General features: G+C 54.0%; 1 protein-coding gene across 2 annotated transcripts; it reads left to right on the top strand.

The window, feature by feature from the left end:
* The first annotated feature begins 6 nt into the window (after positions 1-6).
* On the top strand, positions 7-25,758 carry Fmnl1 (formin-like 1). Of its 2 annotated transcripts, XM_013032025.1 has the most exons (27): positions 7-82; positions 9,706-9,789; positions 11,155-11,268; positions 11,918-11,991; positions 12,310-12,393; positions 12,701-12,829; positions 13,108-13,125; positions 14,382-14,490; positions 15,025-15,101; positions 15,266-15,359; positions 16,665-16,739; positions 17,018-17,128; positions 18,839-18,988; positions 19,503-19,604; positions 19,755-20,028; positions 20,402-20,707; positions 20,863-20,987; positions 21,796-21,998; positions 22,396-22,630; positions 22,791-22,859; positions 23,375-23,455; positions 23,530-23,659; positions 23,799-23,962; positions 24,167-24,268; positions 24,390-24,485; positions 24,721-24,841; positions 25,338-25,758. In XM_013032025.1, the coding sequence occupies exons 1-27, from the start codon at positions 38-40 to the stop codon at positions 25,439-25,441; spliced, it is 3,276 nt and encodes a 1,091-aa protein (XP_012887479.1). In that variant the 5' UTR covers positions 7-37; the 3' UTR covers positions 25,442-25,758. The 2 variants fall into 2 exon arrangements, with proteins under 2 accessions (XP_012887479.1, XP_012887480.1); XM_013032026.1 differs by lacking the exon at positions 13,108-13,125.
* The last annotated feature ends 65 nt before the right edge of the window (positions 25,759-25,823 follow it).

Genomic DNA, 25,823 nt, shown 5'->3' with positions numbered 1-25,823 from the left:
GTCGCCCCCCAAGCAGCCCGCCGCCCCCAAGCAGCCGATGCCCGCCGCCGGGGAGCTGGAGGAGCGATTCAACCGCGTCCTGGTGAGTGCGCGGGGTGTCCGTGCCCGAGCCACCGGGCGAGGGGCGGCGGGGGCTCCGCGCGCGTCCCCGCCCTCCGGGGGCTCAGGTGCCGCTTGGAGATCCCCAGCCCGGCGGCTGCCCCCCTCCGGGAGGGTGGGAGGGACAGTGGCTTCTCTCCGTGACTTAGCACTCTCCACTCCCCTCCTCCTCCCCCCCCCAAATAAAACTTTCTTCTGCAGTGGCCCAGGCTGTCCCCCCCAGCCCGCACCCCCCTCCCACCCTCCTCAGCTTGAAGGTCTGAAGCAGAAACGTCCTGCGGGGAGGGTGGAGCGGAGCTCTCGCGTGGGGAGCTCTCCACGCACGCAGGCCCAGTTGTGGGGTGCGGGTCTGGAGCATCCGCCCTTCTGTGTCTCAGGGTCAAAGATGGAAGGGTTACGACGACATAGCCTCTTACAAGCCCAGGACTCAGTGGGAGCTCTTGGTTCTGGTTTGCTCTGGTGTCCCGGCAGCTGGGAGGCGGGTGGGTAGGTGGTCAGATCCTGCGGAGCCAGCCGGCACTTGTGTTTCCCTCCCCCCCCCCATGACCCTCCCTCTCCACCCATATGGCCCAGGAGGCATGTGCCCCTCATCCGGGTGGGGTCTGCATGGATGGGTCACTCTGGCTTGAGGTGAAGCAAAAGTCAAGAAGCCCCCATTCCTTCCTCTTATCACCTGCCTGGGAAAATATTTTTTTGGAATTTACTCTTTTTTGGGGGTGGAGGGTCAGTCATGGGGCTTGAACTCTGGGCCTGGGCGCTGTCCCTCAGCTCTTCAGCTCAAGCCAAGTGCTCTACACTTGAGTCACAGTGCCACTTCCAAGGGGAAAAAATTTTTTTTTGGGGGGTGGGGGGCTGGGGAAGGTTGCTGAGGCTTTACCACTGGGGAGAAAGCCATCAACTCAAGCTGAGTTCAGAACAGTCAAAACATGACTGGGGTGCACCAGCCAGTGCAGTGAGAGGTCCCCAAGACAGATGGGAGGCAGAAGATGCAGGGAAGAGGAAGGGCCACCCATTCTCACTTCCCTCTCTCCACCTCAGCCCTCTTCCCTGCTCCCTTTCTCTAACTAATTGCCTGGTGTGGCCTGTCTGCTGTCAGCTGTCTCTTACTGGACACTGGTGACAGGCAGGAAGGCGGGGTTGTTTCCCAGAGCACGTCTCAGTCTGAGCAGGTTGGCACTGCAGGTCTGAGGGTGGAGGCCCCTGCTGGGGGAGGAGGGGCACAGGCAGCAAAGTGGTGTTGGTTCCATCTTTGGCCCTTTGACTCCCTCTACCCTTTCCCCCCACCTTCAGCCCATCATTCAGCCCTACTTGCTTGATCCTCTGCATGGCCCCCCCGGGGGAGGGGGTCATCTAACAAATAGTTCCTGAGAATCCTGACAGCTGCCCACTCCAAGGGAAAGTTAAGAGGGGTTCTGGAGGAATGTGTGATGTGTATGTGTGGTGTGTGACCTTGTGAAGGCACCTTGCTTGGGTGGGGAGGAGGAGGGACTCAGGCCAGTCCCTGACTAACCCATCTCTTCACCTGCCCTGAAGAGTCCTATCCCAAACCCAGACCTCAGCAAGGCTAAGCTGACTGACTAGATGGGGGAAGGGAACATGAGATACAAGGTTTAGGGACCCTCTTGGGGGAGCCTGAGTTGGTGATGGTCCCAAGATCCCCACAACCTTACGGGGTAACCATGAGTGTGTGATCATCTCAGCCCCCTGTGTGTCTATAATAGGGGTAGGATAGGCTTTGGAGGTGAGGGGTGAGGTCTAGTTTCTAGGCTGTTCTCTGTTATGCATGGTAATGGGGAAGAGTCATGTGAATAATTCAGATCTGGGAAAATCCAAGTCTAGTGTGGACAGTCCCATGCAAGTATGGAGCTTTACTGTCCCAGGTGATTTGTGGCTATAACTGACTGGCTAAGTCAAACAAAATGTCACTGGAGTTGGGTAGTCCAAACAGGCTGTCTGTGTCACTTACACCATTTTTGCCTGGAATTGTGTCCTTATGGCTCTCTTCTTAGGCAACCCCTCCTAAGCTGGGTGCTGGTGGCTCATGCCTGTAATCTGAGCTACTCAAGAGGCTGAGATCTGAGGATTGTGATTTGAAGCCAGCCTGGGAAGGAAAGTCTATGAGACTAGTATCTCCAATTAAAAAAAAAAAAGCTAGAAGTGGATCTGTGTGTGGCTCAAGTGGTAGGGTGCCAGTCTTGAGTGAAAAGCTAAGGGACAGAGCTTAGGCCCTGAGTTCCTATTCAAACCCCAGTACTGGCATATGCATGTGTGCACGCAGACACACACAGACACACAGACACACAGACACACACACGCCAGATGGACTGGGTTAGTGTGGGTTGGTCACTCTGCATTCTGGCTTGGGGTGGAGCAAATTGTAGCAGGGGTGGAGAGGAGGTCTAGAGAGGGATCTTAGAGGTGTTCTGGTGGCTGGGCAGCAGCACCCACTGGGCCTCCTCCCCCTAGGCTCCCAGGAACCCCATTGTGTTTATACCTTCTTCCTGGGGAAGGTGCATCTTTTGCCCTGTTATGACCAAGATCAATTTTGGCTAAAAAACGTGGCTCTTCTTACTCTCTACTAGCAGGGATATGATACCCCCCCCACACACCTCCTGTGATAACCTTGTCCATTGCTTGAGGCTGCCCAGGACAAAAGATCTGGCTGAACCCATAAGTCTGGCCATGAGTATTTCAGAGGGTAGCTCCATTTGACCTCCCCATTTTAAAGGTCAGAGCTGAGTCTCATCCTTAAGGTATGTCTTAAAAGAAGAATCTAGAATAGTGGGGGGGGGAGGGGGAAGGGGCACCACCTATAGTCCTGGTCACCATGGCCTCAGAGAACCTTTTTCTGTCATTTCAACAGGGCCTTTCCATCCTGGTGGGGAATAGGTCCCCATACCCCAAACTGCTCCTTTCCTGGACATGGGATTCTTCTTCCTGATTTGGGGTATCTCCAGCAAAGTCTCCCCATCTGGGCAGGAGGTGCAGAGAGCCCCTGTGTGCTAGGCTGTGAGAGAGGGGTCCCTGCTTACAGTGGAGGAAGCGCAGGTTGGGCCAGGGTTTCCGGCTGCTGCCTTAGCAACGTGGAGGAGCGTGGCTGCCCAGCTCCATGGGCCTGCTGGGATGGTGGGAATGCCAGCCAGCCAGGCTCCAAGCTCGCGCCTCTCCTACGCCCTGCCCGAGGCTGGGTGTCTTCCAACGTCTTCCTGCCTTGGGAGGAGGCATATGGGGTGAGGGTTTGGGATGGCTTGCCAGGAGTGTCATGTGTATAATGGGGCATAGGGTACCCTGACCTGCCTGGGCAGAGAGCAGCCTGTATCCTGGGGGCTCAGGGATAAGTGGAGGTGGGGCTGAGAGTGATGTTTGCACACAAGAGAGCATATCATATGGGTAAGGATTTAGCCCTTAGAGTGATCTTACCCATGCTCAAGGACCTGGACACTTGACCAGGCTACATGGGGCAGTCACAACGGTTCTAAGCAGGGCCTGGGCCCTGGAAAGCTTGACTCTCGTCAGGCCCTTTAGAGCAGGCTGGTGTCTCCATTCTGCCAGCCTGTGATGGAGGTGCATCTCCCAGGCCAGCAACTCCTCTGGGGTAGAGCTCCTCAAGTTTTGGGCCTGCAGCTAGGGGTAAGGGTGGGGTGGCTCAGACTCTTCACTTCCTTCCCTCTATCTCCCACACACTCACTGGGGTGTCATCCTGTGGTCAGATGCTGGGCTGGGCAGAGGCTGTGGGTGACATTCTCAGCAGGCAGGCCTGGCATAGACTGGCCTAGAAATGCAGAGATGTGGTGGACATGATTCACAATGGCATCTGGGGCCTTTTGGCAAAGAGCTGGGTAAGATGGGCAGGAGCAGGTGTGGTTACTCGTAGGGGCCAGCCATCTTGGTACTTTTCCTGGGAATACAAAGTTCTGGAAGGTGGTTTGGGCCTCCCTGCCTTTGAATGGACAGAGGTTGCTCGGGAGAAAGGCAGGGAAAGTTTCCCAGGTTTAGGGGGCAGAGGTAATCAAGTTTGGGGATTGAATCTTATCTTTACCAATTACTATCTTTGTGACCTAGGGCAAGTTACTCAACCTCTCTGAACTTCAGTATTCCTTACATGTAAGGGGAACGTGGTAACTACCATACTGTGAAGATAATTTTCTTTTTTCTTTCCTTTTTTTTTTTGTTAGTCATGAACTCTGGGCCTGGGCAGACTTCCAGTTTTCTGGTGGTTTATTGGAGATAAGAGTCTCACGGTCCTTCCTGCCTGGGCTGGCTTTGAACTGCGATCCTCAGATCTTAGTCTCCTGAGTAGCTAGGATTACAAGCGTGAGCTTAATTTTCTTTCTTTTTTTTTTTTTTTAATAATTTTAGTGGTTATTTTTCCTTTTATTTTATCTTTTTTTTTTTTGGGTCCGGTCGTGGGGCCTGAACTCTGGGCCTGGGCGCTGTCCCTCAGCTCTTCAGCTTAAGGCTAGCGCTCTACCACTTGAGCCACAGCGCCAATTCCGGCTTTTTTCTTTTTGCTTATGTGGTGCTGAGGAATCGAACCCAGGGCCTCGAGCATGCAAGGCAAGCACTCTACCACTGAGCCACCTTCCCAGCCCCTTTTATTTTATCTTATGTGGTATCAAGGAATCAAACCTAGGGCCTCATGCATGCTAGGCAAGCACTTTACCACTAAGCCACCAAGATAATTTTCTTTTCTTTCTTTTTTTTTGGGTCCAGTCGTGGGGCCTGAACTCTGGGCCTGGGCGCTGTCCCTCAGCTCTTCAGCTCAAGGCTAGCACTCTACCACTTGAGCCACAGTGCCACTTCTGGCTTTTTTCTTTTTGCTTATGTGGTGCTGAGGAATTGAACCCAGGGCCTCATGCATGCAAGGCAAGCGCTCTACCACTGAGCCACCTTCCCAGCCCCCAAGATAATTTTCTTTACATGTAAATTACACATTTATTGTTATAAAGGGGATTAAATAGAGTGCTTCACACAATGCCTGGTCATGGGGAAATGCCCATAGCTGTGCTTCATGGTGAGCAAAAGGGTGCTGATCTGATTCTCTCCATGTTGGAACCCCTTCTCTCCTCTCCTCAAGAACACCCTGGGTTGCCATGCAGGTCTTCAGCTCTGATAAACCAGGCCACCTCCCACCCAGCCATTACACAGGTCTGCAGCAGCGAGGCCTAGACTGAAAACTGCCTGGTGGCCGGAAACCACGAGAGGGAGGGCCCACCTCTCCTGGAAGGTGGGGCTGCGGTGGGGCCAACGGCAGCTAGCACGGCAGCTAGTGTGTGCACATGAGGAGGGGTGGAAGGCCTCTACTTCCCCACACCCAGGGGTGCTGGTGGGGGTGTTCCCCAGTGAGTAAGAGCTCAGTATGGGCAACAACAGGAAGTGTAGGGTGCTGGGTGGCAGGAAGAGGCTCTGGCTGGCTGTTATGGGTTCTTCAGAGCTGAGGGGACTGGGGCCAGGCTATCCACAGCAAACCTCTGGGAGGAGGAGGTCAGCACCCCATTGGTCTTTCTTCTGAGGAAACTGAGTCCTATGCAACCAGTTTGCCATCTAGATATCCTTGGGTAGTTAACTTAATCGCTCTGTGCCTCAGTTTCCCTTTCCTGCAATAAAGGTTGTAATAGCATCTTTTTTGCAAGCTTGTTGTTGAGATTTAACTGAGTGAATAGATGTAGAGTCCTTAGTTGGCATTAGCCCAGAGGAAATGTTTTGGGAGAATTTGTTTTATTGCTATTGGTTTCCTGCAGCCTGGATAATTTGGACAGGGTCTGGTATCTTGGTTCCTATTCTTGTCCTATATTTGCTTCCAGGGACACAGACCTGCAGGGGATGCTGGGGCTCAGATGGGAGGAGCTGTTAGCCTTAGGAGATCTCAGCACCTGAAACAGGGTGGGTCACTCCCATAGCTTCCTCTAAGCCTGTAAGAGCACCAGAGAGTCTGTATCCGGAGATTTTAAGAAGTGGATGCAATTGATTGTTTCTGCAGATGTGCTGAGAGCTTAAAAGCCAAGATTGAGGCCACACAGTGGTGTAGGGGGATATAGAATAGAGGCTGGGGGGTTGCCTGATTTCTGGCCTAACAGTGGGCTTGATGTCTATATTTGGGGGCACTTTGCGGCTTGCAGGGGAGGGTGGGATACAGCTATGGGGAAAGGATGGCCTGGTGGATTGGGGCCTAGATGCTCAAATGGAAAGTGAAACTGCAGGGCGTGGCCCTGTCCAGATGTGGCTAGAGCTGTCAGCCTCCTGGGATCGCACCCTGGGACAGAAGTCAACACAGGGAAAGGGGGGGGAGGGCTCCTAGTATGAAGTAGGAGCCTGCAGGGGCTGAGTGTGGATGTGCAGTGTCTCTCTGACCTTAGGAGGCACAGGCAGGGAGGACGATGGTCACCATACACTCTAATAGAAAAGGGAGGGAATTAACCCCTTTCCTTGACCATACCCCATATCCTTCCTCATCTGACCCAAAGCACTAGGGCAGCTGGGAAAGAAGCTGAAGGCTCAGGGACAGTGCACAGGCCTTGAGTTCAAGCTCCAGTACCAGTGTGCACGCGCACACCCACAAACCAAAACAAAAATGACAACAACAACAAAACAGTTTCTAGCGCTTTACCACTTAGCCACAGCCCCACTTCCAGTTTGCTGGTGGTTAATTGGAGATAAGAGTCTCACAGACTTTCCTGCCCAGGCTGGCTTTGAGCTGTGAGCCTCAGATCTCAGCTTCCTGAGTAGCTAGGATTATAGGATTGAGCCACCGGTGCCCGGCCAGAGCCTGGGTCTTTTGAGTCCCACTCTGGTCCCTCCATGTTGCAGACGTACCCTTCACCACATACCTGGACTGCTTGGCCCTTCCTGTCTTAGCTGAGCAATGTTTGCTTCCCCCAGCACCCATGCCATCCCTCTTTGCTGAGGGGCCTGGTTAGGGCCTTGCCCCTGTTTTTCAGAGTGGCCTCCTGTCACCCCGAGTGAGTGGCATTTGCTGGCCCCTCTCCCACTCCCTGGGTGCCCATCTCCTTGGTGGGCACAGCCGCAGCTGGGGAGCAGCTGCTAATTAGTGCTCAACGCTGTCAGAGCTATTTCTGATTTCAGAGCCTAAATTTAGCACTGTCTAGCAGGCTGGCACATGGGACTGGGGCCTGAGGAGGCCCCAGGTGGGGAAGGGGCACCTTGCCCTCCACCACTGTTGGGATGGATGCTCTGAGCAAGACCCTGGAGAGGCTTCTCCTCTGCTTTGCAGCATATACCCTGAGACTGCTCGGGAGGAGAGGACCAAAGCTGTGGCTCAAAGCCAGCTAGCTTCTTTTTTTATTACTGGCTTTGTAGGTGACCTTGGGCAGGTCAGGCGACGACTCAGTGCACCTGTGGGATGGGCACAGCAGCAGTGCCAAGGCAGGCAGGGGGCAGAAGGCCTGCCAGCAGCATGCAGGGCGCTGAGTGGTGCCTGGCACATTCAGGGAAAGCTGGCTGCCATGACTGTTGGGGTTATGATCATGACTTGAGGGCCATTCCAGCACCACACATTAGGTGAGGACCCAGAAAGTACCTGCTAGTAGGTGGCCGTCCCTTCTAAGGCTCAGATGCTAGGGCTCCGTGCCTTCCTCTATCGCCTGGCATCAACTTCCTCTTTTCCCCAGACCCATGTACCTCAGTGCCACTGCTTCCCTTTGTCTCTGTACATTGGGAGTGGATCAGAAAGAGAGGGACGTTAGCCTCCAAGCCCCCTAGCAGAGCCCCCCCCCCCATAGCCTGAAGGCTCCTTCCTGGGCAGTCTCTCTCTTACTGCAGGAGAGGGCCCCTGGTCTGGCCCCAGGCACGGGGGGGGGGCGAGGGGGGGTTTGCAGTGGTTTCCTCAGATCAGGCTCTTACACAATGCAGAGGTGGGGGTGGGGGTGTGCAGATGACGTACCCTACCCCCAGCTGACCCAGGAGTCTGGTGGGTGGACAATTTCACCTCTCAAGTAGGGCCCCAGCCGGAAAGTTAGGCAATGGGGGATGAGAACACCCCGTTTCCTGTTATGTGACACTAAATCAAGGCAGTGATTTGGGGGTGAGGTCTAGCCAGAGCTCCAGCCCTAGGCTTAGCAACCAAGAGAGGAAGCTGGCTGAGGAGCCTCAGGTGGGTGTGGCTCTCTGGCTGCCCTAGCCACGTGTGACCTTTCCTTAGAGCCACGTGATGGCGTGTGTATGTTCCTGATGGCCAGGGCTGGTGACAGTCCAATACTGGGTTTGTACTCCCCTGGGAGGGGGTGTCCCATATCGTCCCAGCTTGACTGAGAACTCCATGAAGACAACAACTGGTTTTGGGGGCTTGATATAGACTTAAGCCCTTCATAAACCAGAGTTTCCTGAATTTCCTGAATGAACTAGCTTGTCTTCTAGGTGTGTTAGGGAGATTTGCCAAATGCTGGGGTCCAGAGAGCCCCAAATTCTGGCAACACCTTGTCAATTCTGTAGCTCTGAGCTGGACTGTATTACAGGGGCAGCATGGCCAGGAAAGGACCAAGGCAGAGCTCTTGCTGAACTTTCTTAGCCTCTGAGGAGAGTTCCATTCTGGGCCACCAGCACCACTGCCTAGTATTCTACCTATGCCTACTTCTGGCCTCTGACACACCTTCAGCCATGACACAGCTTGACATGTTGCCCTCTGCCCCTTGTGTCCTGTCTCATTCCCTCCCTCCCTGAAGGGACCTGGTGGGTGTACTGGAGAGGGTTGGGGAAGGTTGCCTCTGCCCTTGCTGGCATTGACACTCTGGACTGGGTCTGTGCTCGTGGGATTGGGGTGTCTGATGGCATGTGGGAAGGGGGTCATTGCTTGATGGCTGCAGCTGTACCTGGCTGGTGAATGCTCCTTTGCTAGCTTCCTGCCAGGATAGAGGAAGCTAACACAGCTTGGGGAAACTGGAGCCCAGGGAAGGCATGTGCCTGTCTCATGCCAGGTATGCCAGGGAGACAGTGTGTATGTGTGTGACAGAGCCCAGTTAGCTTTGAATTCAGATCCTGAGTCCAGGAGAGCCAGGTGTGGTAGTTCACACACAGAACTGCATCACATGGGAGGCAGAGGCAGGAGGATCACAAATTTCCATATGGAGTTTTAGGACAGCCTAGGATACATACTGAGACCCTGTCACAAGCACACATAAAACCCTGGGTCCAGACAGGGAGCCAGTGGCTCATGTCTGCCTGTAATCCTAGCTACACAGGAAGTTGAGGTCTGAGGATTGAGGTTTGAAGCCAGCCTGGGCAGGAAAGTCTGTGAGACTCTAATCTCCAATTAACCACCAAAAAAGCTAGAACTGGAAGAGTGGCTCTAGTGCTAGAGCTCTATCCAGCCTTGAGTGAAAAAGCTAAGGGACAGTGATCAGGCTAAGGCTGAGTTCAAGCCCCAGTACTGGCAAAACAAACTGTGGGTCCCTTTCTAGATGCTGGGTTATGGGGGATATGCACTCTGCCTCTCTGCGCCTTGGTTTTTTCCATGGATAATAGCACTTATTTCCTGGGTGAAAGAATGACACAAGCCTTCCGAGGGAACTTAGTTTCCTGACAATGCCCTAACATTCTCATCATGTTTGGGTCCCAGGCTCAGGTATCTTCCCTTTCTTTCTCCCCTCCCAGAACTGCATGAACTTGCCCCCAGACAAGGTCCAGCTGCTGAGCCAGTATGACAACGAGAAGAAGTGGGAGCTGATCTGTGACCAGGTGGGCCTTCCTTCCCTCTGCCTTGATGCTCGTGGGGCTGAGATCCTGCTCAGAGGCTGGCTGGGGTATCATCTGGAAATGCTGGTGGGGCGCTCTGAGGGACTTTGTATCCCCATCTCCCCAGAGACCATGGGAGATGTGAGATGGCAGAGGTTGGGCCTCTCTTTACCCTCCTGTCCTGGGCTGGAGAAGGAAAGGGGCAATCCTGGGTTGCCTACTGTAAGAGAAGAGAGGGAAGGGATCCTTGCCCCCACCTTTCCCTGTGGGTCCGGGGAGAGAAGGTGAAGCAGCAGCCTTCGAGGCCAGACAGTTCAGACTGCTGCCCCTTGGAACTCAGTCTAGGCTCTGGGCTCACAGTTGGGCAGCTGCCCACCACAACTGGGCAGTGTCCAGCTGCTGGACACTGGAGTGGACTTCTCCCAGTACTGAGGGGGGGTAGGGTCTGACCACTTTAGGATCTAGAAAGGGAGGAGGTGAGTGTGGCCTCAGGCTGAGGTATGAGAACTAGAGAGTGCCAGAGTCATCCCCCCATCCTCCCCCCCCCCCAGCCTGGTGAAGCTTCCTGCTAATGGAATGGGCGGGCTGGCTGGGCAGACATCTAGCTGGGGTAAGGCTGGGCTGAGGACAGAAGTGGAGAGTGCTCCTGAGGGGCTTAGCCTGGCATCTCAGAAGGGTGGAGCGGGTGGCTGGGCACATTTGAATGCTGTGGGTTGGGCTGAGTGGGAGCTCCTATGGGTGGGGTCATCTGTGAACTCTCGGTCTGGGCGCTGTCCCTCAGCTCTTCAGCTCAAGGCTAGCACTCTACCACTTGAGCCACAGTGCCACTTCTGGTTTTCTGAGTGGTTTATTGGAGATAAGAGTCTCAAGGTCTTTCCTGCCCGGGCTGGCTTTGAACCACCATCCTCAAATTTCAGCCTCCTGAGTAGCTAGGTGCCCTAGGGCAGACAGGAGACAGGATAGGTCCTCTGCACTATGCCTCCAGACCAGGTCTTTTGGGTTTGTGCCTTAGGTATTTCTGATGTAACTTAAGATAGCCTGACTGGACTGGGGATGTGACTTAGTGGTAGAGTGCTTGCCAAGCATTCATGAAGCCTTGGGTTCGATTCCTCTGTACCACATAAACAGAAAAAGTCGGAAGTAGTGCTAAGGCTCAAGTGGTAGAATGCTATCCTTGAGCAAAAGAAGCTCAGGGACAGTGCCCAGGCCCTGAGTTCAAGCCCCAGGACTGACAGAAAAAAAAAAAAGCCTGAAAACCCAGGAGAGAGAGAGAGAGAGAAAAAAAAAAAGGAACACTGGTAGGGGACCTGGTCAGTGGCTCTGCAGTAGCTCTGGCCAGCTCCCTGGATACCCCATCTATCCCTCCAGGAACGGTTTCAAGTCAAGAACCCCCCTGCAGCCTACATTCAGAAGCTGAAGAACTACCTAGAGACTGGTGGGGTCAGCCGAAAGGTAGCCGCTGACTGGATGTCCAACCTGGGGGTATACATCTCCCCTTTTATTCTAAACCTGTCCCCTACCCGCACCTTCCAGGCTCTGGGCAGCTGGATTAGCTGTGTGTGTGTGTGGGGGGGGCATTTACAGGAGACAGAGTGCTTTTGGTGGGAATTTTATAGGTTCCTTTGTGTATCCTGTATACATTTACGCTTATATGTGTATGTATGCACTCTGTCCTGCATAGATGTGTGTGTGTATCATGGGTGTGTTTTTGGATGTATGTGTGCTTGTATACTCCTGAGCCCATGAATAGAAGAGAGTGAGAACAAGGATGGGGGTGGGGTGGAGAGAAACATACCCATGTGCCATGTGTCCATGTGTGGGTGTGTGGGAAGCCCTGTGTGTGTATCCAGGGTGTCATGTTGGCTGTTTGATGTGTGTATGTAAGCTGTATGTCCATGTAGAGGCATGTAGGTGCAGATACCTTGTGTGTCCCCTGTGTGTGTGGGTGAAGGATGCAGAGCCCTTGAGCATGCATTGTGTAGGGCAGGCATGTGGAGGTGGTGGGGGAGGACAATCGTGAAAGGCCTTGAGTGTAGGGTGGGGGTGGGTACTGCTGGCTGCTGCCTTAGGATTCAATAGGCCTGTGGGAGGTGGGGCTTCACCCACCAGACTCTTTGTTCTTGGCCCCTAGTTTAAGAGGCGAGTTCAGGAGTCCACGCAAGTGTTGCGGGAGCTGGAGACCTCCCTGAGGACCAACCACATTGGGTGAGCCAGAACTCAGGTCTCCCGCTCTGGGCCTCCCACAGCCTTAGGGCTTCCCCATCCAACTCCCCTGCCCCTGGCACAGGGCTGGGCCTGTGGACTACCTCCAGGTGGAGGCCTAGATGCTTTTCTCCTCTGCTCCTCCCCATCCTGGAGCTTACGCCTGAGCTCAGTCCCTAGCATCACAGGGTCTCTTGAGGTGGAGGGGAGGGTGGGGACTTGTGGAGAAAGAGCACCCAAAGGCTCTTGCTGTGCCTGCTTGGTGCCCACTCGGGCAGGCCTACTTCCTGGCTGGAACTGAGCGAGTTCTGTGCCCTGCAGGTGGGTGCAGGAGTTCCTCAATGAGGAGAACTGTGGCCTGGACGTGCTCCTCGAGTACCTAGCCTTTGCCCAGTGCTCTGTCACGTAAGCCCCCAGCCCCGATGCCCCTCCTCAGACCCTTGACCCTGCTCCTCAGACCCTCAATCCTGGCGTCCCTTGACTTTGTGCCTTCCTGCCACTTCCATGTAGCCCTTGCACTTGGCTTGGGATAGATCCCTTCCTGATGCCTTCCCTGATCAAGAAAGGATATTCTCTCTCCCTCCATTGTGCTCAGCACACAGCCAAGAACACAGTCTCCTCTTTCTACCCCAGGCTTTCCTGCAGATGTCTCACCTTGCAGTTCTCTCTACCCACTCAAGTGTCCCCTGAAGTCCCTGCGTCTCTTCTCCAGGTACGACATGGAGAGCACAGACAATGGGGCCTCCGGTGTGGAAAAAAGCAAGCCACTAGAGCAGTCCGTAGAAGATCTCAGCAAGGGACCATCCCCGTCTGCGCCCAGAAATCGTCACTTGACCATCAAGTATGTGTCCCTAAGACAAGGTGGTGGGAAAATGGAGGATTCAACCTTACAAGGCTTCTTCTAGCCAGGCCCATCCAGAGTGCTAGCTAGGGGCTGGGGAAGGGGCAACCAAGCATGGGGGATTCAGAATCAGCCTCATGCAAGGCTCAGGATGCTGATATGTTAAGAATCCTTCAGAGGCTGGATTCTGACTGGGTCTGGGGTAAGGAGGGGTTTCTGGGATGGTGGAACCCTTCTTGTATACATCTAATCCTTGTTTTCTCCCATGCGGCCTCCAGGTGCCCCCCTTCTCCCCGGTACGTAGCCACCTGGTGGCAGGTGCATGCCTGGTCGACTTCCTGGGGTGGTGGTGGGTTGGATGAGGCATTCAACTGATACTATTGGGCTGGGTTGCTGTGACCCTAGCCTGGGTGTCCTGCAGGAGGCAAAGAAGGGGATGGATGTGACCCTGGAGCATCATGGGGGACTCAGCTCTCAACTTTGGGTCAAAGGACCAATTGCATGTTAAATCCCAAACACTCACAATATGTTTGTCAAGTTAGACACTTTTGTTAGCATTTCCTATGTTAGGTATGTGGCAGATTACCCTCCAAGATAAATCATGCTGCCTTTTGGGGGCTCACAGTTTAGTGGGGGAGGGGGTCAGTTCGGTGACAGGTGGTCACAGAGATTGTGACTGGAAAACTGAATGGAGGAATCAGGAAGGCTTCCCAGAAGAGGTGACACTGAAGCTACCCAGATTGAAGGGGCCTTGTGAGTAGCATGAGGGCAAGAAAGGGCATTCCAGGAAGAAGGAACAGAATGAGCAAAGACCGAGACACAGTTCAGCAATGGGAAAGGGCAAAGGGGAGAACTGGGCTGGGTGGAGGTGAGGGGCTCCAGAGTAGTTAGGAATGTGATAGAATCGTCAAGATTGATGGACATGTGGAAGTCACAGTTGGCAATTCTGCAAAAATGAAAACCTCACACTTTTGGGCCAAATGTAATTCAGAGTACTCGATAGAACTTACTAGGTGCCAGCCACTGTTCTGAGCTCATCTCATAGTTCCAATAGCCTTGCAAGAAGGTACTATTGCTGCAATTACTTCTTACAAATAAGGAAAATTAGACTCAGGGAGAGAAAGTAACCTGTGTAGTAAGTGGTGAACTGGAAAGTTCTTGAACCACAACAGTCTGCATTCACAATCTGCCTCTCAAGATGGAAGAGGAGCCCAAGGAGCGGCAAGCGCCACCTTGTGGAGAGCTTTCTCACCGCTGTTTCCAAGTGTTGGCTGGTCTTCTCCCTGCCAGATTTTTACCCTCACAGCACAGCAGCCCTTCTTCATGCCTTGGCCTGTAAGGGCCTCCCCAGTGGGCCCCCCCCCCATAGCAAGTGAGATCCCAGGTTTGAGGCCCGATGACACCTACCTTGCTCCAAACTGGCCTTTTTGGTTGGAGAGATAGGAAGCCGTTACCTGAGGTTCTCGGAGTTCCTTGTCTCTTACTTGCTGGTAGAAGAAGCAGGACGTTAAGGCTTGGGCTGATTCCTGCTGCCTCTCCCATACCTGCCCAGGATGACCCCCACTCACAGCAGGAAGGCCCTACGGAATTCTCGGATTGTCAGCCAGAAGGACGATGTCCATGTTTGCATCATGTGTCTGCGTGCCATCATGAACTACCAGGTCAGTGGGGGGCATGGGGTTGGTGACCTGGGGGACTAGTCTGGGGCTTGAGGTTCCGAATTCAATTGTCCCTTTGTCCTGTCCCTCACCAGAGAACCTTGGGGACCTAGACGGTTTGGCAGAGCATCTTGAGGCTGATGAGTCTTGAGAAGAAGCCCATATTTTTGTTGTCTATTTGTCAGGTCCTTTTGAGTGGTCCTGGGTATCGCTGGGGTATGCTTGGGTGTCACATGGGATACCACGCAGGGTTCACAGAAGAGCACTGGAAGACCCAGAGTGAAGCTTATTTCTCTTGCGTCTCTGGCCCATATGGTTTCGCTATGTTAGGGTGCCCAACCCTGGCTTCTGAACAATATGAATTTTAATGAGGGGTAGTGTTAAGGTTTGGTTGCTGCAGAGGAGGTTATGGCTGAATAGAAAGACTTGCTGAGCTTGACAGTATTACAGACACGAACTGTCACGGCTCTGATTATGTTGGAGGTGCTGCTAGTCTCAGGGGCCTGCCTGGAGTGCTAACATCTCCTCTTTTCCTAGTCTGGTTTCAGCCTTGTTATGAACCATCCAGCCTGCGTCAATGAGATTGCTCTGAGCCTCAACAACAAGAACCCTAGGTGAGGTCCACACGCATAACCTGTCTCCTGCTTCACCCTAGTCTACTCTGTTCCCACTCAGTTCTCAGGATGGCCTCCCAGACGCACACCCTCAGTGCCCCATCCTCCTCTAGCTGGGACATGCCCACCTTTTACTAGGGATTGTTGTTACCTTCTCTCCTTAGAACCAAGGCTCTGGTGCTGGAGCTGCTGGCAGCTGTGTGCCTGGTGCGGGGAGGACATGACATTATTCTCGCAGCCTTTGACAACTTTAAGGAGGTACTGGAGAGCCCATCCACACACCTGCCTGCCCCTCTGGTGTTGCTCAGAGCTCTGTTGCTGACATCTGGAACTGGGGATGCAGGATGGGAATTTGGGGGACCCAGAGGATAATCTGGCACAGGGAAGTTCTGAAAGGCGGGTACAGAGTCAGGTAAGGATGACAAGGACAAGGTCAGCCTTCTCTCAGCCTTACAATCCAATCAATCCTTACTCAATCCAGACATCCTGGGGTTGCCAATTCTGTTAAACAGGTTTGTGAGAGGCAGATGTAAGGAACTGTGGAGCATAAGGATGCATATGTGCAGTTATTCCTTTAGTGAATATTTACTGAGGGTCTACTATGTATCGGGTAAAGTGTGGATCCTTGCCATGTGTCAATGAGCAAAAGAAACAAAAAGGAGATGACAGATAACAAACTATGAAATTAAGAAGAACATGATATAGTGCATGGAGCCAGGCACCAGTGGCAGACGTCTGTAAACTCAAGGCTGAAATCTAATGATAGAGGTTTGAAGCCAGCCAGGACAGGAAAGTCTATGAGACTTACCTTTTTTTTTTTTTCTTGCCTTTCTGGGGCTTGAAATCAGGGCCTAGGTGCTATCCCAAGCCTCTTTGTGCTTAAGGCTAGCACTTTACAGCTTGAGCCACAGCACTACTTCTGGCTTTTTCTGAGCAGTTTATTGGAATTAGGAGTCTCACGGACTTACCTGTCTGGGCTGGCTTAGAACTGCAATCCTCAGATCTCATCCTCCAGAGTAGCTAGGATTATAGGTGTAAACTACTAATGCCTGGCAAGACTTATCTTTAATTAACCACCAAAAAGCCAGAAGTGGAGCTGTGGCTCAAGTAGTAGAGCACCAGCCTTCAATGAAAAAGCTGAGATAGTGCTCAGGCCCTGAATTCAAGCCTTAGTACTGGTATGCATGTGCATATGCATGTACACAAAATAGAAAATAAGCGTTTTGGGTGAAGAGATGTTGAGGAGGCAGGAGAACAAGTTTCAGAGTAGTCAAGGAGGAGTTCATTGGCAAGATGAGACTTGAGCAAAGCTGGAAGGGAGTAAGGGCCTGAGCATGGTGTCTATGTTAAGGGACAGCATACTACACAGTTTAAACAGCAATTGCAAAGGCCCTGAGGTGTGCGGGTGCCATTGTATATAAGGAGAATGAGAGTGGAGTGGGGTTTAGAAGACTGATATGATCTGATAGAACTAGAGAGAAGCCTCTAGAGGCACAAGACATACGACCCAAACATGGAGGTTGAGCCACTGGGTCCTCAGTGAGTGTCATCCCCCTGACCCAGGTGTGTGGGGAGCAGCACCGCTTTGAAAAGCTGATGGAATATTTCCGGAATGAGGACAGCAACATCGACTTCATGGTAAGCTTGACAGCACAGAGCTAAGGCCTATTGGGTGCAGGAAGTGGCTGTGGGGCTGGGCTCTGGGCTTTGTTCTAGCCAAGTGTGAGAACTGATTGGACAGTTGGGGGTTAGTGTGGGGGTGGGAGGGCTTGGGCTGCAGAGGACATGGAGGTGACAGACCTGGGTTAGTAGAGTGGGAGCTGTGGAGAGGGAGACTTGGGGATCAATAATGAGGTCTGGAAATCACTGAACACCAATCCAGTGGATCAAGACTTGCTGCTATCCCTGGTCCCCAGGTGGCCTGCATGCAATTCATCAACATTGTGGTCCACTCGGTAGAGAACATGAACTTCCGTGTCTTCTTGCAATACGAGTTCACTCACCTGGGTCTGGACCTGTACTTAGAGGTGAGTGTTGCAGCCGTCCTGACTTACCTAATGCAAATTTGGGTTCAAATCCTGATACTGCCAGGATGTACTGATACGCTACAGCACATATGAGCCTTGGAAACTTATCAGTGAAAGAAGCCTGATACCAAAGGCTTCATAGTATATGATTTCTGTATATTAGATGTGGGTAGATCCACAGAGATAGAAAGTAGATTAGTGGTGGCCAGAAATGGGGAGGGGAGAATGGGAGTGACTGCTAATGGGTACAGAGTTTATTTCTAGGCTAATGAAAATGTTCTGGAGGCCTTGTATAGTGGGGGCTCATGACTACTTCGAAGGCAGAGAATGGAAGATCAGGGTTCATGGCTAACCTGGACAAAATGTGAGACCCTATTTTTTTTTTTAAAAGCTGAGGGCTGGGAAGGTGGCTCAGTGGTAGAGCACTTGCCTTGCATGCATGAGGCCCTGCGTTTGATTCCTCAGCACCACATAAACAGAAAAAGTGGGAAGTGGCTCTGTGGTTCAAGTGGTAGAGTGCTAGCCTTGAGTTGAAGAACTGTAGGACAGCACCCAGGCCCAGAGTCCAAGCCCCATGGCCAAAAAAAAAAAAAAAAAGCTGAAACACACACATACTGGTTTTAGCCAAGAGCCAGTGGCTCATGCCTATAATCCTAGCTACCCAGAAGGCTGAGACCTGAGGACTGTGGTTTAAAGCCAGCTCAGGCAGAAAAGTCTGTGAGACTCTTAGTTCCAGTAAACTACTTAGAAAAAGCTGGAAGTGGCATTGTGGCTTGTGGCTCAAGTGGTAGAGTGCTAGTCATGAGCACAAAGAGGCTCAGGAATAGCCCCCAGGCTCCAGAACCGGCTTAAAGAAAAAAAAAAAGCTGGCTTTGGTGGTGCATGCCTGTAATTCCAACTTGGAAGGCAGAGGGAGGAAGACTGTGGTCCAACGCTGGTAAAGAAATATTATCCAAGGAAAATCAAGTGAATGGGGCTGGGAAGGTGGCTCAGGGGGAGAGTGCTTGCCTTGTATGCCTGAGGCCCTGGGTTCGATTCCTCAGCACCACATAAGCAAAAAGCAAAAAGCCGGAAGTGGCGCTGTGGCTCAAGTGGTAGAGCGCTAGCCTTGAGCTGAAGAGCTCAGGGACAGCGCCCAGGCCCAGAGTTCAGGCCCCACGACCGGACCCCAAAAAAAAAGAAAATCAAGTGGAAAAAAAGTTAGGGGGTATGGCTCACATGGAATAGCCCTGGCCTAGAAAGTGTGAGGTCCTGCATGTCAAAACAAAAAAAAAAACCCAGAAAAAATTAGTGGAGATGGTTATATAATCTTAATGACGTAAGTTTTGGTTTTGGTTTTGGGGCTTGAACTCCTTGGAGTCTGGTGCTGTCCCTGAGCACTTTTTGCTCAAGGCTAGCATTCTACCACTTTGAACCACAGCACTACTTCTAGTTTTTGAGTGGTTAACTGGAGATAAGAGTCTCACAGACTTTCCTGCTGGAGCTGGCTTTGAATCATGATCCTCAGATCTTAGCCTCCTAAGTAACTAGGATTATAGGCATGAGCTACCAGTGCCCTGCCTAAAATGGTAAATTTTATAGTATGTAAATTATATCTTAATAAAAATGAAAGAAAATAGCAGGCTGGAGCTACCCCAGTAGTGGTGGGGGTTGTAAGGAAAGACCCCTACCCACCCCAGGCCTCACCTCCTTCCTTCCATCTGGGGACAGAGGCTTCGGCTCACTGAGAGTGACAAGCTGCAGGTGCAGATCCAGGCGTACCTGGACAATGTTTTTGATGTCGGGGCGCTGTTGGAGGACACAGAGACCAAGAATGCTGTGCTGGAGCACATGGAGGAGCTACAGGAGCAAGTGGCACTGGTGAGCGCAGTCTCCGAACCCAGCCCAGCACACAGTGGGCCCACAGGATGTGTCTGTTGCAGGCCCGGAATGGCAGATCTGTTCTGGGAATGAGTTGGATGTGGCTGTCTGCCTGGCACCAGAGTTTGACCTAAATCCAAATCCCAAATTGGTCGTCTTTCTCAATGAGGATTCAGTGCACTCCCACGCTGCTGCGTGGGTCTGGTGCGGAAGCCAGGCACCTCCTCCACCGATGCGTGGACCCCAATCCCTGACTGGGGGTCCTGGGGCCCTTCCTGGCTCAGTCTCCTCCTCCCCACCCACCGCTCCCCCTCAACCCATCCATGGTACCTTAGTTACCCCTCCTCATTCACTTGGGTCCAAGTGCCAGGCTCGGCCCACCCTTGGCACGCCGGGCTAAGCGGATGTGGGAGCCTCCCCCAGCCATCCAGGCAGGCTTGCCTGATGCCGCCCCCTCGCCGGCGGTGCCAGTGCTTGGCCGAGGGTGGTAGCTCACCATGTGCCGGTGCCACAGCTGACAGAGCGGCTTCGGGACGCGGAGAACGAATCCATGGCCAAGATCGCCGAACTAGAAAAGCAGCTTAGCCTGGCTCGGAAGGAGCTGGAGACCCTGCGGGTGAGGGTGGGGACCACGCGCACGCGTGCGGGTGGGCAGGGGCTGCGGGCTGGAGCTGGGGTGCACGGCGGGGCCAGCCAGGGTCTCCACCCTGGGAAGGGGTATAGGGGCCCTGTCAGTGGGTGCTTACCCCTCCCTTGGGGCTCGCAGGAGCGCTTCAGTGATTCCACCGCCGTGGGCGCCGCCAGACGCCCTCCACAGCCCGAGAATGACCCGGCACCAGCCCCGGCCCCGGGGCGGCGGCGGCCGTCAGCCATCGAGCTGAAGGTGGAGGAGCTGGAGGAGAAGGGGTTAATCCGCGTCTTGCGAGGCCCGGGGGATGACGAGGTCTCCATCGAGATCCTCCCAGGCTCCGGGGTCACACCGAGCGGTGGCTGCGAAGATGCTCCAGCCCCGAGGGTGCCCACCGGCCTCCCGACCCCAGGTGCGCAGTAAGCCTCAAGCCGGGAGGGGGACGGGGGGGGGATCGGGGCCTGGGGAGGAGATCGGGGCCTGGGGAGGAGATCCTTGGGTCACACGTTGGGTAGGGAACGGAGGGAGCCGGGGCGGTGGGCGGGGGGGGGGGGGGGGGGGGGGGGAATGTTGGAGAGGAGGGGAGGCGGAGAGGACCAGAGACGGATCTATCCATGGGACTGGGGGCGGGGCTCAGGTAGGAGCAGGTGGGTGGAAACGGCCCCACATGCATGCGCATGCGTAGGGCAAGGAGGAGGGGAGACCACCCAAGCCAAGGAGTTGACACGCCCTTCCCCACCCCTCTCCGCCCCTCCCTGGTCCCGCCTCGCCCTTGATGCGCTCAGCTCCCCCACCTGCCACCAATTCGGAGTCGAGTCCAGGAGCAGCACCCCTGCCGCCCCCGCCGCCCCCACTGCCCGGCCAGCAGACCTCGCAGGAAGCCCCACCTTCGGCGCCCCCGCCGGCTCCTCCCCTCCCGGGTAGCCCGGAGCCCCCACCCGCGCCGCCGTTGCCCGGAGACCTGCCACCCCCACCCCCGCCGCCTCCTCTTGGCACTGATGGGCCTGTGCCGCCGCCCCCGCCCCCACCGCCTCCGCCTCCAGGAGGTCCCCCACATGCACTCGGGGAGCCCAGCCCAGAGATGGGCTCAGGTGAGTGGATCGGAGTCAGCGAGGAGGGAGGGTGGGAGGACCGGAGGTCGCAGAACCCCATCCCTCACATCCTCCAGGACCCTCTGCACCTGGCGGGTCACCTAGTGTCAAGGCCTTTCGGCGCCCCCGGCTCACCACTCCTTTTCCCATCTTAGGAGTGAAAGCCAAGAAACCCATCCAGACCAAGTTCCGGATGCCACTCCTGAACTGGGTGGCCCTGAAACCCAACCAGATCTCAGGCACTGTCTTCACAGAGCTCAATGATGAGAAGGTGTTGCAGGTGAGTGGCCTGCCTTGCTCCCAGTGTGGAGGCCAGAGGAGGGGCCTCGTGTAATCACCCTGGGCCATTGGAGTGGTCATCTTCTCCACCCAGTTTTTTTGTTTTTGCTTTTTGGTCGGTTGTGGGGCTTGAACTCTAGGCCTGGGCGCTGCCCTGAGCTCTTCAGCTCAAGGCTAGCACTCTACCACTTGGGTCACAGCGTCACTTCCAGCTTTTTCTGATTATGTAGTGCTGAGGAATTGAACCCAGGGCCTCATGCATGTAAGGCAAGCACTCTACCACTGAGTCACCTTCCCAGCCCCATCCACCCAGTTTTATAGATGTCGAGTCCTGGGGGTGGGCATTAAGGCAGACTAGATTGCATGGAGGAGCAGGATTCCCTAAAGGCTTTCTTCTTCCTCTAGAGGGGCACATCCCAACCTCCTCACTCCCCTCCCCCTGTCTAGCCTCTCCTTTTGAGTCCCTTTCCCACAAACAAAGCCTTGGCCCTCCTTGTTGGTAGAGTGTTTTCCAAAAGAGGTGGTGTTCTGCTTCCAGGCTGTTGGACATACTGTTCCCTCTGCCTTTCCTTTGGCTTTCTTTCATGGCCTTAGTCAGGGTTCCCTGGGTTGGGTGGTCATCTCACATTTGTGTTTCTCCTGTATCTCTACCTACCATCAGGGCCTGTGTGGTCAAGCTGGCTCACTGGTTTTTCTCTGCTGGTGGGTTGTCAGAGCCAAGCTAGTGGGCTTCAGAACCAAACATAGTGCTCAACTAGGAGTAGGAAAAACCTTAACCCCACTCTCTACTTTTCTCCTTGCACCTTCAGGAGCTGGACATGAGTGATTTTGAGGAACATTTTAAGACCAAGTCTCAAGGGCCCAGTCTGGATCTCAGTGCTATCAAGGGCAAGGCAGCGCAGAAGGCCCCCACCAAGTCAACACTCATTGAGGCCAACAGGGCTAAGAACCTGGCCATCACCCTACGCAAGGGCAACCTGGGGGCTGATCGTATCTGCCAGGCCATTGAGATGTGAGTACCTGTGTCTCTAGACTTGAACACAGCTCAGTTCTTCTGTTAAGCCAAGGTCAAGCAAATTCCAGTACAGAGCCCACAATCATCCTGGTCAGGGAAACATGTCCCATTTCTAGGCTAGGAAAACTGAGGCCATACTGTGAATCCATACCCAGTTTGAGTCATCCTCACTCTCTTCCTCCTTCTGCCCAGGTTGGGCACTTAGGCTGAGGCATCTAGAGCTGGCCATCATCCACTAAAGTAGGCCGGGGACCCAAACTTCCAATTTTCCTTGTTCTCTGAAGCTATCAGCAAATAGCAAATATTAAAGTCCAGTTATTCAAGAAGGGGTGCCATCTTGGTTTAAGGGACTGGTGGGTGTAGAGTGAGTTCTACTCTCTATTCCATCCAATAGGTATGACCTGCAAGCTCTTGGCCTGGACTTCTTGGAGCTGTTGACCCGCTTCCTGCCTACAGAGTATGAGCGAACTCTGATGGACCGTTTTGAGCGTGAGCAGCGGCCAATGGAGGAGCTGTCAGAGGAAGACCGCTTCATGCTGCGATTCAGTCGAATCCCACGCCTGCCTGAGCGCATGGCCACACTTACCTTCTTGGGCAATTTCCCAGATACTGCCCAACTGCTCATGCCGGTGTGGATGAGTGGGCAGGGTGGTGTGGCCTGGGCTGGGGGTGGGGAGGAGACATCTCCCAGCTTGGGCTCCAAAGAGAGTACCTGGGAGAGTACTTGTGGCTCCTGGTGGGATCTCCAGGTTCCAACCTATCTCCTTACCTCTCCCATCCCATCCCCAGCAACTGAATGCCATCATTGCAGCCTCCATGTCCATCAAGTCCTCTGACAAACTCCGGCAGATCCTGGAGGTGAGCGCTCAGGGAAAGGGTGCTTATAGATTGGGCCTACCCTTACCTGTTTGGGAGAGTATGAAGGAGACTCATATCCTGTCCACCTGGGATATAACATACATGCCTACATTCATGCTCAGAAAGAAGCTAAGGTGAGAATAGAGGTTATTACCATGTGCACCTGAGATCGGCAGAAGGCTGAGATGCTCTCAGGATTATGGTGTAAGTTTGAGAACAACCACACTATATCCAGCCAGAATGATGGCTGTTAGGATCTGGCCTAGGAGATATTAGAAACTCAGTTTGGGGTCAGACTAGTAGAGGAAAAATTGGGTGTGCTGTGGTGTTGACAGTGCATACATGTGAGATACGTATACATACAAGTACATGTGCAGTGAAAAGTCCACTCAGAATTGCGGTGGGATGTGTGTGCAGGCTTCCTTCTTGCCACCTTTCCTCCTGCTTGTACAATATATACTCAAAGGAGCCTTCTCAGTCCTGGCACCATGTTGAATTTCTCCCATCCCTCCCAGATTGTCCTGGCATTTGGCAACTACATGAACAGCAGCAAGCGAGGGGCAGCCTACGGTTTCCGGCTCCAGAGTCTAGATGCGGTGAGCCTGGGGTACCTGGCCTGGGGCATGGGGGTTGGCTAGGGGCCTGCGCCTTACAAGGCATCCTTGTGCAGTTGTTGGAGATGAAGTCAACTGACCGTAAGCAGACGCTACTGCACTACCTGGTGAAGGTCATTGCTGAGAAGTACCCACAGCTCACAGGTTTCCATAGTGAGCTATACTTCCTGGACAAGGCGGGCTCAGGTATGAAGCAACAGGGCCTTGGGAGGGGGCGGGGGCTCAGTCCAGGGGCCACTAGGTTGGGAAGACTACAGGTTATAATTTGGTGGGAGTGTTGTCTGATTTCCTGACTCCATTCTTCCCTACCTCCTCCCCCACAAAGTGTCCCTAGACAGTGTCCTGGGTGATGTTCGCTCCTTGCATCGAGGCCTCGAGTTGACACAGCGGGAGTTTGTACGGCAAGATGACTGCATGGTTCTCAAGGAGTTCCTGAAGGCTAACTCGCCCACCATGGACAAGCTTCTGGCAGATAGCAAGACAGCTCAGGTGGGCTGGCAGCTGGCCTGGCTTGGCCTGGTGGTGGGAGGCTGGGCTGGGGGATGAAGGAGAACTTGCCATTACACACCCAGTGAGGGTGTGGCTATAGGTGGGACCCCCCCCCCTTGGAGGAGCAGAGATGAGAGATGAAGTGGCTAATATTCTGAGGCTGCATGAGGTCTATGCTGGTGGGGCTGATGTCTGTGCCTGCAGGAAGCCTATGAGTCTGTGGTGGAGTACTTCGGAGAGAACCCCAAGACCACATCCCCCTCCATGTTCTTTTCTCTCTTCAGTCGCTTTACCAAGGCCTACAAGGTACATGGGTCTGGTGGTTGGGTTGGAGGCCCTATGGCTTCTACATGGGCAGTGGTAGGGGCAGGGGTTTCCTATAAGGAAGGGGGGCTGCCCTCACCAAGATCCAACCTTGGCCCCGCAGAAAGCTGAGCAAGAGGTGGAACAGTGGAAGAAGGAAGCAGCTGCTCAGGAGGCGGGTGCTGACACCCCAGGCAGGGGAGAGACGCCGGCACCCAAGGTAGGCAGCTATGCAGGAGCTTGGTACAGGAATGCATACTACCTTCATCATCCTCTGGCATCACCCCCCACCCTCACAGGTACTGCTCAAGAACAAAGGCAGTGCCCCAGAGGCCAGGGAAGGAAGTGGGCTCCTTGTGCATGAGCCACTGTCCTAGCTATGAGAGCCCAGGCAGATATACTCTAGGGTTGGGTGAGGGCAGAGATCCTGGAGCTGGAGCTGTATATTCCCTTAGTCTCCACCCAAGGCCCGGAGACAACAGATGGACCTCATTTCTGAGTTGAAACGGAGGCAGCAGAAGGAGCCACTCATCTATGAGAGTGACCGAGATGGGGCCATTGAAGACATCATCACAGGTGAGGGCTTGGCCATGTTTCTTTCCTGACCTCAGTTCCGTTTCTCTCCCCCTAGGGAGACTGACTGCCTTACTGCTTCTTGCTACTTTTTCTGTTTCTCTTTTTCCTTTCTCTGCCTACCTCCCCTCATCCACCAAACCCCAGTGCTCAAGACTGTGCCCTTCACTGCTCGCACCGGCAAGAGGACATCCCGGCTCCTCTGTGAGGCCAGCCTGGGAGAGGAGATGCCCCTCTAAGACCCCCGCCAGGTACCTGCATGGCCTGGTTTCCAATCTGAGGACCGTGGGAGCAAAGTCATGCTTTCCTCTTCCGGATCAGTCCAGCACATAGCTCAGATGTTTGGGGGTGGGAAAGGGGAAGTCAGATAAACCATAAACAGTGGCCCCCTCCACACGAACAGAGCCTCCATCCCTAGAAGGGTGAGCCTGTGCCCTGGGGTCTGATCCTGCTCTGGACAGACTCCTGAAGGGCCCACATGTTTCCTCTTGACTGCCAGATCTGCGGAACCAGCCTTACATCCGCTCGGACACAGGCCGCCGCAGTGTTCGCCGGCGCCCCCCAGTACCGCCCATGCAGGTCACTGCTGACCTCTCGCTGTAGCCGCTGCATCTGCAGGTGGATTCTGTAATGGGTGGGGCTGTGGGCAGGCTTGGGGCACCGAAATGGTGGGCCTCAGCTTGCCTGGGCCCGGCATGCCCATCAGGCAGGCACATTCTCCTTGCACAGAGGGCAGTGTTGGCCGCCTCCTCCTAAAAGCTGCTTGCAGCATTCCATCTCCCCATAGCCATACTTAGCCTGAGCAGGAGCCTGGCCTGTAACTTATGAAGTGTACTTTTGCCTCCACCCCCCCCAATACGCCCTTGACCCCGAAAACTCTCCTTGGACCTTATTTTTATACAAGATTAATAAAGATGTTTACAAAAGATCTTCACCCGCTCCGTGCCTGCCTCCACCACACCCAGCTTATTTCATTCCGCAAACG

This window comes from Dipodomys ordii, unplaced genomic scaffold (assembly GCF_000151885.1).
Source record: "Dipodomys ordii isolate 6190 unplaced genomic scaffold, Dord_2.0 Scaffold147, whole genome shotgun sequence".
In the NCBI taxonomy this organism is placed as follows: domain Eukaryota; kingdom Metazoa; phylum Chordata; class Mammalia; order Rodentia; family Heteromyidae; genus Dipodomys; species Dipodomys ordii.
Note: the sequence above shows the minus strand (reverse complement) of the source record. Positions and strands in the feature narration are given on the sequence as shown.